Source organism: Penaeus vannamei, chromosome 9 (genome assembly GCF_042767895.1).
Source record: "Penaeus vannamei isolate JL-2024 chromosome 9, ASM4276789v1, whole genome shotgun sequence".
NCBI classification, from domain to species: domain Eukaryota; kingdom Metazoa; phylum Arthropoda; class Malacostraca; order Decapoda; family Penaeidae; genus Penaeus; species Penaeus vannamei.
The window spans coordinates 11,430,076-11,447,104 of NC_091557.1; the positions used below are offsets into that span (position 1 = coordinate 11,430,076).

Consider the following 17,029-nt stretch of genomic DNA (forward strand, 5'->3'; position numbering starts at 1 on the left):
GCTTCCCTAATTAATCCGTCTCTCTCTCCCGCACCTCCGTCGAGCTCCATCAACTTCATTCCCGCATCTACGACCTACCTACCTGGCCCCGCCGCTACGTACCCACACCAACGTTCTACTTCGACCCGACGCGCCTCTGAGCCCGCCGTCTAAACCCCGACACACCGACAGATCCAACCATACGTTCTGGAACCAGCTGAGCGTCCGTTCGTGGCTTCGGTCCCATTACGCCGCGCTCCAAGTCGGCGTGCGGAGACTGCCTTATTGATGGGGTCGTGAGTACTTTGTCTTTAAGGCGAGTGGGGCAGGAGGGAGGGAGGGAGGGAGGGAGGGAGGGAGGGAGGGAGGGAGGAGAGGGAAGGGAAGAAGAGGGACGGCGGGGGAGGGAGGGAGGGAGGGATAGAGGAGAGGGAAGGGAAGATGAGGGACGGCGGGGAGGGGCGATGGAGGGAGAAGGTGAGGGGGTCAAAGGTCTTAGTATAGCGTTACGGCACGGAGCTAGGAGGGCAGGGGGAGTGAGGGATGAGTAGACGCGTAAGACAGTGAAGAGGGAGGTGATGGAGGCGCGGGCGAGTCGAGGGTTAGGAAAGAGGGGTCGGGGAGAGGAGGGGAGGGGGAGGGGGGGCAAGAGAAGAAGGGAGGGGGGTAAGAGAAGGAGGGGGAGAGAAAGAGGGCGGGGGACAAGAAGGCGGCGAGGAAGGCACACGTAACAGGGATGAGCGAGGGGCGACGCGGCACTGAGCCCCTTTCCGTGTGGACGAAGGACTCGACGCTCCTGAGCTCCTTACGTCACCACATCGCCTCGACCATTCGAAGGATAAATTAATAGACGGAATATTCAAATGCAATTCCAGTGGACAATGAATGCGCAAATAAACAAATAAAATTTTACCTATGCATTCAAAGCTAATGAATAATCAACTTAGAACTTTCTTCCTTCCGTTCAAAGACAAATTACGAAAACAACATAGGAATGAATGACGAAATAATTAATCGAACAACTGAATAAACAAATACATAAATATATAAATAAGTAAGGAAATACATAAACAAACAAATAAATAAATAAACAAGTAAACATAAATAAATAAACAAGTAAAAACATAAATAAATAACAAAAAACCACATGACTAAATAAATAAATGAATAAATAGAAACACATTACTAAATAAATAAATAAATAAATGAATAAATACAAACACATTACTAAATAAATAAATAAATAAACAAACATAAATACACATACATAACCAACCCAATTAATTAATGAACAAATAAACAAACAAATTAATTAATAAAGTAAAAATAAACAAACAAACCAAATCTCAAGACCTTTCCTCGCTGCATGCCTACCTGGCCAGAACACCCTCCCCCTCTCTCCCCTAACCCCCTTCCCCAGCCGTCCCCACCCCCCGCCAGCCAGCCAAGCCTTCCGCGGCAGGTGCTCCCCCCCTCCCCCTCACCCCTCCCCCCAGCCCGACGACGGCCCGCGAGTCCAGGTTCAAAGAAGCCAGCGGCGAATAACAGTCGGTACGCCACATATCAGGCCCGACGAGTTCCCCCGGCGCGCGGTTCGGGCTGGACGGGACCGGCGGAAACCAAGACGGGCTCCTCCTGCTTTCCTTCGGGCTCGGGTTCGGTCTTGGTCTGTGTGTGTCTCTCGGACTGTCGAAGATTGCATGCACGCACTGCTCGCTCTCTGTTTGTTTCTCTGGTTCTCTATGTTTCTATCTCTCTCTCTGTTTCTCTCTCCCTCTCTATTTCTCTCTCCCTCCCTCTTTCTTTCTCTTTCCCTCCTTCCCTCCCTCCCTCTCTCTCTCCCCCTCTCCCTCCCTTTCTCTCTCCCTCTCCCTCTCCCTCTCCCTCCCTTTCCTCATAATTACATGCACACACTACCGCGCCTCGAAGACAATACCCGGCGCGGCTCTCATTACGGATCGTTACGAATCGCGAAGGCTTCTTGGGGGCATAGGCATGGGGGCGAGGGACGGGGGAGGGGGAAGGGAGCGAGGAATGGGGGGAGGGAGAAGGGGACGAGGGACGGGGGAGGGGGAAGGGGAGCGAGGGAGGGGAGGGAGAAGGGGGGCGAGGGACGGGGAAGGGGGAAGGGGGACGAGGGACTGGGGGAGGGAGAAGGGGGCGAGGGACGGGGGAGGGAGAAGGGGGCGAGGGACGGGGGAGTGGGAAGGGGGGCGAGGAATGGGGGGAGGGAGAAGGGGGGCGATGGACGGGGTGAGGGAGAAAGGGGTCAAAGGGGAAGGAGGGGATGAGGGGGCAACAGTGAGGGGGAAGGGGGAAGCAAGAAATCAAAGCAGAGGATGACAGGAAAGGGCAAAGGGGGGAGGGAGAGGGAGGAAGCGAGGGAAAGGGGGGAGGGAGGGGGAGGAAGTGAGGGAAAGGGGGGAGAAGGGAGGCAAGGGGAAGGGAGAGGAAGGACGGGGAGGAAGGAGGGAGGGAAGAGCAACCCCCCCAGTGCAGACAAACCGGATTAAGAGGAGGTAATCCCTCAATCCCACAATCCTATTGAATGGGGGGGGGGGGGGGGAGGGAGGTGAAGGGGCTGGGAACTTAGTTGCGTGTGACGAACCAGCCCTCGACGAATCCTAACTTGGAGATGAAACTCCCTCGTTCGACGCATGGCCATTAAGTTGAGGAAGCTGGTTTATAGGGCTAAGAGAGCGTGAGAGTGAGAGAGAGAAAGAGAGAGAGAGAGAGAGAGAGAGAGAGAGAGAGAGAGAGAGAGAGAGAGAGAGAGAGAGAGAGAGAGACAGAGAGAGACAGAGACAGAAAGAGAGCGAGAGAGAGAGAGAGACAAAGAGTGAGAGAAAGAGAGAGAATGAGTGAGAGTGAGAGAGAGAGAGACAGACAGAAAGAGAGAGAGAGAAAGAAAGAGTGAGTGAAAGAGAGAGAGGTAGAGAGAGTGTGAGAGTGTGTGTGGGAGAGGGAGAGAGAAAGAGAACAAGAGCAAGAGCAAGAACAAGAGAAAGAGAAAAAGAGAGAGGGGGAGGGAGGGTAAAGTAAAGTGGCGGAGGGAGGAGGGAGGGAAGTGCAAAGGAAAGGGTGAGACGGGGATGAAGAGGTGGGAGGGGGAGAAGAGGGAAGAGAGACAGAGGAGGGGTGGCCAGGGGGCCAGGGGGAAGGGGGACGGAAGGGAGAAGGTAAGGGAGAGAGAGAGAGCGCGCGAGGGAGACGGAGAAAGAGGGAGACAGAGGGAGAACAAGCAAGGGCGAGGGCGGGCGTAGGTGCCCGCGTGCGTGTCGGCGTCCGTCCCAGAGGCTTCTTCCACGAATCGTTCGCCGATGCATTAACGCATGTAATCGTTTAAGCAAATACAAAGATGAATGTTTGTGTACAGCTTCTGAAACGTTCCTTTCATCCAGGCCACACGTGCTCCGCCCCGCGACGCACGGCCGAGAGGGGGGGAGGGGAGACTGGCCGGAGGGGAGGGGGGGGTGACTGGCCGAGAGGGGGGGAGGGGGGAGACTGGCCGAGGGGTGGGTGGGGGGGAGACTGGCCGAAGGGGGGTGGGAAGGTGGGAGACTGGCCGAAGTGGGGGGGGGGGCTGGCCGAGGTGGGGTGGGGACTGGCCGAGGAGGAGGGGGAGACTGGCCGAAGGGGGGGGGAGACTGGCCGAGGAAGGGAGGGAGACTGGCCGAGGGGGGGGAGACTGGCCAAGGGGGGGGAGAGACTGGCCAGGGGGGAGGAGACTGGCCGAGGAAGGAGATTAGCCGAAGGGGAGAGTAGCCGAGGGGAAGATTGGCCAAGACGCTCGAATCCGCCCGCTGACCCCGAGTCGCACAAGTATCCGGTGAACCCTCGCGTCGCCCACATTTCCTGTCCGCGAAACACCCGAGCGCACCGGCGGCCGATGCTTTAGGACGAGCTAACGAAGCTCTCCCTATCCTCATCCTCCTTATTTTCCTCATCCCCATCCTCCTCCGCCTTATCTTCCTCATCCTCATCCCCATCCTCCTCGTCCTTATCTTCCTCATCATCCTCATCCTACGGCGGGGATTCTGTGCTCCGACGCCCGACATCTGCCAGCACCTCCCCCCCCCCTTCGTAGCCACACATGGACCCCCGCATCGCCATGACACGCCCCCTACCCCCTACCCACACTCACTCACTCACTCCTTCCTTCTTTCCTTCCTTGCTTTCCTCTCTCCCTCCCTCATTCCCTCCTTCCCTCTCTCATTCCTTGCTTTCCTCTCTCCCTCTTTCCCTCCCTCAATCTCTCCTTCCCTCTCTGCCTCTCTCCTTCCATCTCTGCCTCTCTCCTTCCCTCTCTCCCTCCCTCCCTTCTCCCCTCCTTCCTTCCCTCTCTCCCTCCCTCCTTCCCTCGCCGGAGCAGGGTCGGTCGCCGCCATCGCGCTTCCCGACGCCGCTGGAGCTGCATGTGCAGGGAGAGGGAAAAACGCTCGGGGGACCAAGAGGGAGGAGCGGAAGGGTGGGGGGGGGGGGTGGGGGGCGGGGGAGGAGAGGAAGGGTGGGGGTGGGGGCGGGGGAGGAGAGGAAGGGTGGGGTGGGGGCGGGGATGGGAAGAGGGAGGGCGAGGAAGAGGGCGAGCATGGAGGTGGGAAAAGGAGAGGAGTGGTGGAGGTGAAAGAGGAGCAGGGTTGGAAGACGCGTTCAGGCGGGAAGACAGTGCTCTAAGTGGGGCCGTACAAAGGAATCGGGGAAAAGGGCGAGCGGAGGAGGAGGAGGAGGCGATCGCCCGGAGGAAACGCGAATAGGATTATCCTCTCGGCCACGGCTTGGAGTCCCAGCCCAGCCAAGGCCCGCCCCGACGCCCTCCCAAAGCAGGCAAGTGCAGAGGATGTCGCACAAGGATGTTCACGACACGGCTGAGGGAACACGGCCGAGAGAACACGGCTGAGGATCTGGGTTACTGCTGATCACGAGAATCCCCGTCTAAAACCGAAATTTCCGGTCTCCCTCCCACAAGGCGGCCAAGAAAGAGCGGCCGGAAGTTAACCGGACGATTCTTTAAAGGTCCGGCTGAGAAACTCCCATAGGTTTAAATGTCATGTGAACCATACAATCCGGGACTCTAATGCTCTAAAAGGATCGCAAGCAGCGCGAGAATCCTTCCGCAACAGTAACAAGCAACCAAAAATTAGACATACAAGGTTCTCCCATGATTTTCAGCCATACCGCTTCCAGTGAGCTCATTATGCCTAAACCTTCCACATGTGATATGGGTGTGTTTACATAGCCCGAGGCACGTGTCCCACGCCCTCTCCCGGACACGTGTCCGCTCACACAGCCCCCGGCCCCCTTTCCTTTATTAAAGGCTCGCCGTTTCGGCTCTTTGTGTCCGGTCTTTTCTCTTGGCCCTTCAACTCAATAACCGCGTTTTTATCGGTGCACGTCATAAATGCAGGCGATATGCATTGCGAGAGCCGAATGCGTCAGAGCCAGAGCACTGCTTCCTCCTCGACGAGGTCGCCTTCGGCCCCTCCGTCAAGCAGCTCACGGCGGTTCCCCAGCGCCACGCCGACTCCTTCGCCGGATAAGCGGCGCTCAAAGAGGCCTCACCAAACTTACGAACATCGGCCACCAGACGCCAGGCAAAACAAAGCCCAACTGGCATCAGCTGGCCAGACATCGGTCCAGGTGCTCGCCCGGAAGTCCCCCCCACCCACCCACATAACCCCCTCCCCCCGCGCCCACATCATCACCTCCGACGCTTCAAACATCCTGGACATCGCCCCCCCCCCTCGACTCCTGACTGAGACCCGCATCGCCCAGCCCTAGTCCTCTACACCCACCCACTACTCATACTTACACGTACGTGGGCGTGAGCAGAATCTAGTGTCTTGCTGAAACACTAAGGAGGAACCAGGGGCCGGGGGGCTTGCCGGTCTCGGCCTCGGGATATTTAAAAAAATCAATAACAGGGTCGATAATGTTACATGACGTTCCCACGGCTGGCTGATGCGCCCTTCTGCCTGCCGTCGGGCGGAGGCTCGGCGCGGCGGGTGTCTCGACTTCCATGCTTGATGCCTTTCACGGGTTGCATTCCAAAACATACGAGTTATAATACTTTTCCATCAACCTACTACCCAGTTCGAGCGCCTCTGCTTCGCCCGAGTCGCCGCGCCGTCCGCCCACAGAGCGCGCACGCGGGCGGCGATGTTGTGTCGCGGGCAGGTGCGAGCGGGCCGGGTATGCTGCCGGCAGGTGGGGCGGAGGCGACGGTTACCGCCAATTACTCGCGGCCATTTCCGACGCGGGACCGTGGGAACATGTGCCGACACGCTCGCGATCGCGTCCGTCTTGGATGTTGCTCGCGCTGCCCTCTGCAACACGACGCCCCCACGCCGGCTCACCGCGCTCGGCCTGAACGCGGCCGGAATGCAACCTGTCACTGGGCTGAGCGGCCGTCCAGTCCGTCAAGTTCGACTCTCACCCGCCACGAGGGAAAGGAAAGTAAAACCGAAATGAAAGTGACAGCGGGGGGTGAGGCGCGACGAGCAATCCCAGACGGAGCAGGAGCGTCAACTAAAAAAAAGAAACGAAAGGGAATAAAAAAGAATCATCATCATCAGCTGGGCGTCTGCTCGGGGGGGAGGGGGGGGTTAAATCGAGAAGTCCCCTTAGTTGGCCACCACAAAGTATGATCCATTATTCATCGGAGTCGACAAAGAACAACTTTAACACAACCAAGCACTTGTCAATCAGGACCAGAGACCGAAGGAACCGCAAGACCAATATCAGATGAACGGGACACAGGCAGGCAGGCGTTGGGAAGAGGGGAACGAAAGCAGAGAAAGTGACAAAAATAAAGACGAGAGAATACTACTCGAGAAAATATAAAGCCAAAGATCATAAAGAGAAAGAAGATAAAGGAGAAAATAAAGAGAAAGATACAAAATAAAAGCCAGAACAAAGAGAGAATAAAGATAAATAGCGAAGCGATGATACAAACACAAAAAAGACTGGGAGATTAAAAAAAAAAGAAAACGAAGAGAAAAAAAATGGAAGAAGAAAAAGAGAAGACTAAGAGAAAGAAAAAAGGAGACTTAGAGAAGACAAAACAGGAAGATAAGACAAGACAAAAGAGAAGACAAGGCAAGAGAAAAGAGAAGCGAAGAGAAAACGAGAAGGGGCGAAGAGAAAAAGCGAAGCGAAGCGCTCCCCAGCGGCGGGCCACCTGGCACGTGCTCGGTGCAAGTAACAACAAAACTAACCAGCCAAGTTGCTGCCCACAGCATACTCCTTCCTCAAGGCCGCGCCACTTTTATCTGGCGGACAGGCGTAATGCTTTTATATCCCTCCTTGTCTGTCTCCATCACCTCCTCCCCGCTCACAAAAGCGCAAGAGGCGACAACAACTCACGCACAACCAATGATAAAGCAACAAACAATGGCTCTAAAGGTTCCCAGAGACCAAAAGAAAAAAAAAGAAAAAAAAATGTCCCCAGTTCCGTATTCTGCTTTGGCGTCTTCTACGAGCGCTGCAGGTCTAATTTAGGAGCTGCGCAGGGCGACTCGCGGGCTCAAAGGGTCCCGTCTCCGGACTCGCATACGGATACCCATTGAATAAGGGAAAGGGCGGTGAATAAGGCAAACACTCGATCTAACATGCAACAGCTGTTCACTACGCCCTGAATTATTTTCCATTCTCGGGGCCGTTCGATTCCCGGGCGTTTCCAAGAAGAAATGACGAACATCCAAATGAAAGCGTTGTAGCGTCAGTCGCTCCTGACGCCATCCCGCGAGTTCTAAATGCCCCGCGCATTTAAATGTCGGCGGCGTTGCGAATCTCCGTTCCGACCTTGCTTACGTAAATGGCATGCTTATGTGCTGGGTCTGTTTTATTTATCTCGAAGAAAAAACTAACAAAGAACTATTTTTGCAGCTGATGTATTCTAAGGCTTACTAGATCGGTTGATCAAGATGCAACAGACCTGAAAATCTCCAACAAGAATAATCATACATTTTTTTAATTAAAATTAAGAATACTTTCAACACTGATTTGAGCGAAAAAAAACACCAAAACTGCTGCATTCGCTCCAAAAATAAACCATCCTCATAACTATTCACTCAGCGTGCTAGCATTTAATCTCTAGGATCAGACTAAATCAGAAAACAATTAGCAAATATGTACGTGCCGCTTCAGATCTGGAAAACAAATCAAGCCCTTTTACTATGCAAATGACTGTGTTAGGAGACTAGAGTCTGGGTCAATGGGAAGGGGATGAGGGGGAGGGGGAGAGAGAGAGAGGGGGAGGGAGGGAGGGAGAGAGAGAGGGGGAGGGAGGTAGGGAGAGAGAGAGGGGGAGGGGGAGAGAGAGAGAGAGAGAGAGAGAGGAGGAGAGAGAGAGAGAGAGAGAGAGAGAGAGAGAGAGAGAGAGAGAGAGAGAGAGAGAGAGAGAGAGAGAGAGAGAGAGAGAGAGAGAGAGAGAGAGAGAGAAGGAGAGAGAGAGGGGGAGGGAGGGAGGGAGAGAGAGAGGGTAATTAGGTATGGGATGGGTGGGAGAGAGAGAGAGAAGGAGAGAGAGAGGGGGAGGGAGGGAGAGAGAGAGGGAGAGGGAGAGAGAGAGAGAGAGAGAGAGAGAGAGAGAGAGAGAGAGAGAGAGAGAGAGAGGAGAGAGAGAGAGAGAGAGAGAGAGAGGGGGGGGAGGGAGAGAGAGAGGGAGGAGAGGGAGGAGAGGAGGGAGGGAGGGAGGGAGAGAGGAGGAGAAGAGAAAGAGAGAGAGAGAGAGAGAGAGAGAGAGAGAGAGAGAGAGAGAGAGAGAGAGAGAGAGAGAGAGAGAGAGAGAGAGGAGGGAGGGAGAGAGGGAGAGAGGGAGAGCAGGAGAGAGGGAGAGGATTTTGGGAGAGACGGAGGGAGAGAAGGGAGTAGAGGGAGACGAGTTCTGTAGAGAACGAGAGAGAACTGAGAGAGAGAGAGAGAGAGACGAGAGAGAGAGACGCAGAGAGAGAGAGAGAGAGAGAGAGAGAGAGAAAGTCATGCAAAGCGACAATTTCGGAAGAAGATCGACAGCATAATGCCAAAGGCGAAAATGACGAGTTCTGTAGACAAATTTTGGCCAATGGCGAACTGATGAGGCAAGGAGATAGCGGGACAGGGAGAAGGGGAACAGCAGGCACACTGGAGGAAGATGTTTGGAAAAGTCGCGAAATTGGAGGACAGGAGAGGCGAGGGATGAGGTCGAAGGGGAGAATGAGGAGGATGATGACGATGATGGTGAGAACAATGATGATGAGGTGCTAGGGGGAGAGGGAGGACAGGGGGAGGAGGAGGGGGAACAGCAGCAGGAGGGGGAGGGGGAGGGAGGAGGAGGGAGGAGGAGGGAGGAGAGGAGGAGGAGGAGGAGGAGGAGGAGGGAGGAGGAGGAGGAGGAGGGGGGAGGAGGGGGAGGAAGGGGGAGGAGGGAAGAAGGGGGAGGAGGGGGAGGAGGAGGAGGAGGAGAGAGGAGGAGGGGAGAGGGAGGAGGAGGAGGAGGAGGGGTAGGAGGAGTAGGAGGAGGAGGAGGAGGGAGGAGGAGGAGGGAGGAGGAGGGAGGGGGAGGGGGGGGGGGGGAGGGAGGAGGGGAGGAGGGGGGGAGGAGGAGGAGGAGGAAAAACGAGAAAGGGGAGAGGAGAAGAGTAGGAGAAAGACCAACAGGAAGGAGAAAGAGGAGAGAAAGAAATAAGAGAGACGGAAAGTGGCCGCTGAGTTGGAGGCGAGAGGGCACCGTAGGGCAGCGTGACGGTTGGCCCGGGAACGGCTGAGGACGCAGAAGGTGCACGAGGGGCCAACCTGGACGCTCCCCATCTTCAAAAACCTAGACGAGGAGAACAAGAAGAACAAGAACAAGAAGACGCCACAGAGAGCAGAGCCAACGGGTAGCGTGCGGGGGTCCTTCGCCTGGGTCACACCAGTACCCGCCGCCGCCATGTGTCGAGGAAGCCGACGGGCCGAGCGGATGGCGCTGGGGCCCGCGGCGGTGAGCGGAGGCGATGGCAGGGGGAGGGGGGGAGGGGGGGCGCATCCCTCGCTCGACCACCACTCCCACACCCTCCCACTCTCATCCCCATTCCCACTCCCAACTCACACCTCTATCCCAACCCCACTCTCGCTCCTTCCCTCCCCCCTACTCCCACCCACTACCACTATTTCACTCCCACACCTACTCCCTCACCCACTTCCATCTTTCTCCCACTCCCACGCCCTACCCCACTCTCGCCCCTAACACTTCTCCCACTCCAACTCCCTACCCCCTACCTCACCACCACCCCACCCCACCCCACACCATCCCACTCCCACTCCCACTCCCACTCCCACACCCACTCCCACACCCACACCCACTCCCACACCCACTCCAACATCCTCGCATTTGCCTCTCCGCTGCCCATCTACATCACACGTGGTCTTCACTGCACGCCTAAAGAACGGTGGGAACTCAACAAAATCATTCGCATCCGCTACGCCTTAGATATCATGCTAGTCGCGCGCACGAACATAAATGTGGGTGGTTTTCTGGATGAATGGGTGAGTGGGTGGGTGAGTGGGTGAGTGGGTGAGTGGGTGAGTGGGTGAGTGGGTGTATGGATAAATGTACATATATATGTATATATCTATGTATATATATATTCATATATACATAGAAATATATATACACATACGTACATATGAATAGACATACATATACACAAGAATATATATACACACATATACAAAGGAATATTTATATACACACACATAGGAATACACACACACACACACACACAGGAATACACACACACACACACACACAGGAATACACACACACACACACAGGAATACACACACACACACACACACTATATATATATATATATATATATATATATATATATATATATATATATATATATATATATATTATATAGATAGATAGATAGATAGATAGATAGATAGATAAATAGATAGATAGATGTATATATATACATATATATATAGATAGATAGATATAGCTAGATATATAGATAGATAGATAGACAGATAGATAGATATAGATATAGATATATACATATATATATAGATATAGATATAGATAGATATACATCTATACATATACATCTATACATATATATACTGCACCGCAGTATATATATGTATAACCAGCATTGCCTCCCGCACGCCATCGCCGTGCAAGTTATTTTCCTTTTTAAACCTACATATTTCTCCTTCGCAAAGGGAAACGTGGGACACGCTCAGCTGATTTCCGCACAATGCTCATTGCAGAATGGTATACAACAGACCTTCAACAACTACAGAATAAATGCATCGAGAAAACGCATCGTGTATCTCATTTGCGAAGGCGGAACTCCACAAATACCTCCCGCCTCTTTTGCATTTCCCGCAGCGAAAGCCCTGCGCCGATTCCCCGGGCGCGCAGAAGGACGTTCCGCAAGGCCGCGCTCGGGAGACGCCCCTCGAGGATCCTGCAGCCCGCCGGAGTTCCCCCCGCCCAAGGAAGCTGTCACGCCCCTACAACGGGGCTCATCACGCCGTGTTTACTCGGATCATCTCCCTCCGCCGCCCGACGTACCAACCACCAGTAAATATTTGTCCGGTGAATCACGCCCACTTTCGGAGGCCTTGTCCCGGGGTGTTTGCGACGCTTCTCGCCTTCCAATCGCGCTTCCAACGCATCGAACACATCTTTGGCAGTAACTCTTCTTCATAAAAGTGAAGCATTTCCTACGCTCATCGCTGGCGCGCCCGTTAATATTCGTCACAGGCAAATGACGTGGGCGTGTCTCGGTGCATACAAATGCACCATACGTCTCGTTCTTTTACCATTAGTCGCACTTCCCCTTCCAAGCGTCCAACCAAAACTTCAAAGTCTGCCTTAAGTGTACTAAGTACAAGGTTGTGTCCCGGCAGTGCCCACGGCGGCGAACGCAGCTGGCAGACACACAGCTGCCCCGTGCACCACCTGCGCCGTCAATAAGAGGCCGGAAGAGATCTTCAGGACCCAAACTCTGACACGGTAAGAAGCCTAACACGCCGCGGCCGATGTGCAGTTAAAGCCCCGCGCCCTCCCCCAGGGCAGCGAACGAAACCTGAATTCAAGAAAGCCATTAGCATTTCCGGGGGCGGCATGGGCGGCAGTGGCAGCGCCGGCTCAGGGGCAAGGCAGTGAAACTTCCCCGCTTGAAGACCGAGCAGCATCAGCTGATCCCTCGGGTGCGAGTTCCAACGACGTGAACCCGGGCAGGCGAGGCCCGCGGCGACTCTTCCCCGTCAGGCTCCGCTCTCATCAGCCCCTGACGCGGCGGGAGCGAGCCCTCTCCCCGCCCTGCCATCAGCACCGAGGCGCCCATCATCTCCCCCGCCGGTGGGTGACTCGGGCACTGGGATCAATGGCAGGCTCCTTGCTGACTCACCCTCGGTTCACCTACTCCCTCCCTCGGTGCCAGTCTGCAATGCTCCACTGCCCTTTCCCTTGCCCTTCGCCCCCCCCCCCCGCCTCTTCCAGCTCATCCCTTCCCTTTACTTCCGGTGATGAGCAATTACTTGTTTCCTCTGATACATCAATTGTCTTTCTTATCTCGTTCTTTTGTTTTGCTTTCCTCCCAATCTTCCTCTCCTTTTTTTCTCCGTCTCTTTCTTTTTTCCATCAAAAAGGCTCCCTAGCCAGTGCTTACTTCTCATTTCCCGTACCTTCCCTCTTATTCCCATTCCCGTCCCCAATCAACCCTCAACCAAATCACTCTCTTCGAACTACATATCCCGGCCCCCCTTCTCCCACCCACACAAAACCCTCACCCCTGCCCACGCCCCCTCCACCCCTCCCCACGCCCCTCCCCTCCCCTCTACCCACGCCCCCTCCACCCCTACCCACGCCCCCTCCACCCTACCCACGCCCCCCTCCACTCCTACCCACAAAACCCCCATCCCAGCCCACGTCCCCTGCCCCCGCCCACTCCAATACCAGCCCTTCCGTCTAGCGAGTACCCAGCCAAGGCAACACCAGTTTCCAGCCGAGTTTCTTCTTGAACTCCTCCTTGACTTCACACGCAGCCACTAACGGCCGCAGACGCTGAGGGCGAGGCGGCGATGGGACCTAGAACTTTAAAATGCGGGCGGAAGAGGAAGAGGGTGGAGTGGAGAGGGAGAGGATGGACTGGAGAGGGAGAGGGAGAGGATGGAGTGAAGAGGGAGAGGGAGAGGGAGAGGATGGAGTGGAGAGGGAGAGGGGGTGAAAGGTAAAGGAAGAGAGGGAGCGGAAAGGAGAGGAAGGGGGGAAGAGAAGGAAAAGGGAGAGGGTGAAAGGAAGAAGGAAATGGAGGGAGAGGGGAAAGAAGAGGAAGGACAGAGGAAAGAAGGAAAAGGTAGAGGGAGGATAATGGTAAACAAAGAGAGAGAAAAAGAAAGAGAGAAAATAAGAAAAGGGAGAAGGAGACGGGCGTAAAAGGAAAGACGAAAAGTCAGCAAGAAGGAAGGAAAGGGGCAAGTGATGTGGAAAAAACAACAAACAGAAAGAAACTGGGGAAGAGAAAGAGAACGAAAGCGAGGAAAGTAGGAGACGGAGAGGGTGAGAGGAAGAATGAGAGGGAGGGCGGGAGGGAGGAGGGACGAAGAGGCATGGACGCAAGAAGGGTGAAAGTAAGAGGAAGAGAGGGAGGGAGGGAAGGAGGGAGGGAGAGAGGGAGGGAGGGAGAGAGAGAGAGAGAGAGGAAGAGAGAGAGAGAGAGAGAGAGGAAGAGAGAGGAAGAGAGAGAGAGAGAGAGAGAGAGAGAGGAAGAGAGAGAGAGAGGAAGAGAGAGAGAGAGAGAGAGAGAGAGAGAGAGAGAGAGAGAGAGAGAGAGACAGACAGAGAGACAAGAGAGACAGACAGAGAGACAGAGAGGGGGAACGAAAGAGGGGTGGGGGGGCGAAGGTGTCAAAGGTTGAAAGAAGACGAGCGAGCCAAAAGTGAGACCGAGCGCGAGCCCCTTTAAAACCCTAGCCATGGGAGGGAGGAGAGGGGGAGGGAGGGAGGGGATACGGAGGAGGGAGGGACGGATGGTCGGAGAGACAAAGGGAACGGAAGGAAAGAAGGCTGGAAGGAAGGAAAGAAGAAATTGGGAGGGGAAGAGGGAAGGAGGGAGAAAGAGGAGGGGGGAGGGAAGGAGGGAGGAAGAGAGGAATGGAGGTAGAAAGATTAGGGAGGGAGGAATGGAGGTAGAAAGATTAGGGAGGGAGGAATGGAGCCAGAAAGATTAGGGAGGGAGGGAGGGAGAAAAAGGAAAGGAGGGAGGGATGGAGGGAGAATGTGGGAAGGAAGGAGGGAAAGAACGAAGGGGGAACGGACGGGCGGACTGGGAATCGAAAGGGACAATTAAACGGAAGGAGGGGGAAAAAGGAAAGAAAAAGAAGCGGAGAAACAGGAGGGAAGGAAAGAGGCAAGGAGGGAGGGAGGGAGGCAAGGAGGGAGGTAACGAGGGAGAGAAGGAGAGAGGGAAGGAGGGAGAGAAGGAGACAGGGAAGGAGGGATTGAAGGAGAGAGGGAAGGAGGGAGAGAAGGAGGGAGAGAAGGAGGGAAGAAGGAACAACAGAGGTGGGTTCGCGCGTGATACTTGTGCTTGCTATTGTGCTGTTAGTTCACTGCTGGAACGACTACTCACACTATTAAGACCCTCCAGTCCAAAGGGGCGAGAGAGAGAGCCTGCAACAATAGCTCAAGGAGGGAAGGAGGAGGGAAGGTGGGGGGCAGGGGAGGGATGGGGGAGGGAAGGGGAGGGAGGCATGACATGGGGGAGGGGGGGGCACACGAGCAATGGAAAACCGTAGGTATAGTAACAGGAGGGTCGGGAGAGACGGGAGAGGAGAGTAAAAGGTGAGGGAGGATGAGAGGGAGAGGAGAGGTGAGAGGAAATCGAAGGAAAGAGAAAAGGGTGGAAAGGGAAAGGAAGGGGACGGAATACATCGAGGCGGAGGGGTGGAGAGTAGAGAGGAACAAAAGGGAGGGGGGAAAGAAACGAAAAGAGGGAACGAAAAGAAATAAAGGGAAAGGGAAAAGAAGGAGAAGGAGAATGGAGAGAGAAAAGGAAAGGGAGAGGAGAGGAAAGTGGAAGGGGAAGAAGGATCCTGGTAAGAGAGCACAAGTAGGAGCGCGAGGGGCCGAGCGGGCTGGCAAAGGGCGAACACTCCCCCTGCACGCATCGCCAAAGGGGACAACACAACACCACAATGTTTGCGTCTCACTCCCATGCTCTTCCTCCTCGGATCCCAGACGCCGACCTTCTTCAGCACACAGACACTCCCCACATGCTCACACAAAAACGAAAATCTTTAACTTCTCCCCCGAAAACAGACCCGTTTAACCCGGCTGCCCAAACCCTCCTACGATTCGTCAGCGCCTCCTGCTTGCTCTGCTTGAACTACCACGCGCTCTATCCCCGTCGACCTCATCGGAAGGGAAAGACCTCACTCGGCCTGTCCAAACAGAGACGGGAAACGAAGGGAAACGAGCTCCAGAGGCCGTGGCATTACTTCTGCGGTCTCGATGTGCGGGAGAGGACAAAGGGAAGGGGGGGGGGGAAGAAGGGGAGGAAGAAAGGAAGGAAGAAAGGGGGGCAGAAGGGGAGGAAGAAGGGGAGAAAAAAGAGGAGGGAATAGGATGTAGGTGTCGTGGTGCGGCGGTGGGTGTAGGATAAGGGAGCAGGGGGAGGGGAAGGTGTGAGGAGGAGGAGGAAGGGAGACAGATCGACCCTCCGCCAAGATACAATGAAGGATTCTCTTACTCAGGTTTCGCACCTGAGTAAAATGAAACGGAACTTATATACTTACAGGTCATAATACTGGTTCCATTTTGGGTCGAGTGTGGCGCGGCATGTGTCTGTGGAGTGGCATTGTCCTGACCCCTCTACACTTATTTTGGCAAATGGGTCAGGAAGACCTGCGGAAGAAAAAAATACACCCGATTAATGACTCGAAATTAGGAAGGCAAATTTGGCTTGTTAATCAACATCCCATTAACAAAAGAGGCAGAAAATCATACGACGCTGTCTCAGTTCGCAGCGTGTGTACAGCATTCGTTTGTTGCCACAAGGAGAAACCACGACCGAGTGTTGCAGGCAGTCTGCAGCAGGGTCTATGAAGCGCCATTCTTAACATAATGGCACCCGGAACACACCTACGTTGTCTCTCGACGTGCCTCCACTGTTCAAGCACTCTGCCCCCGCATAGTGCTTCTTTAAGTCATCGTATTACACTTCACAATACTAAAGTGTCTTAAACAACATGGGAAAGTACGCAACCACTGAGATCATTGTTTTATCTAATTTCATATAATACATACATACATATATGTATGTATTGTATATATACATATTATAATATATACAATATATATTATAATATATACAATATATATTATAATATATATAATATATATACTATAATATATATAATATATACATAATATATATAATATATACTGTTTATCACAATATATATATATATATATATATATATATATATATATATAAATGCACGCACACACACATACATGCATGCATACATACATACATATATATATATATCAGCTTCCTAGATACTTCCATATTTCTATGGATGGATGGATGGATGGATGGATGGATGGATGGATGGATGGATGGATGGATGGATGGATGGATGGATGGATGGATGGATGGATGGATGGATGGATGGATGGATGGATGGATGGATGGATGGATGGATGGATGGATGAATGAATGAATGAATGAATGAATGAATGAATGGATGGATGGATGGATATATATATATATATATATATATATATATATATATATATATATCAGCTTCCTAGATACTTCCATATTTCGATTAATCATAAGAAAGAAAAATCGCCATTCACACCTATTACCTTGCCTTAAGAAGTAACAAAGGAAATATCACGGTCATTTGAGCAAAGGAATTTCTGAAGCACAGACGAACTAAAGCTTAAACCCCCATCCCCCCTTCCCGCATTCCTTCCTACGGACGCCAAACCGCTCGCCTCGTCCTCGCAATCCCCATCCCTCGGCGACCCTCGTTCCCCTCCACCACGCTCCCAAGGCCGTCC

The 17,029-nt window shown here is 53.6% G+C and overlaps 1 protein-coding gene across 1 annotated transcript in view; it reads right to left on the minus strand.

Moving 5' to 3' along the window:
• LOC113811782 (E3 ubiquitin-protein ligase SMURF2) overlaps nt 1-17,029 on the minus strand; it is an 89,932-nt gene that overhangs the window by 34,165 nt on the left and 38,738 nt on the right. Inside the window, 1 exon segment of the mRNA XM_027363611.2 lies at nt 15,754-15,862. Within this exon segment, the coding sequence (XP_027219412.2) occupies nt 15,754-15,862 (109 nt within the window).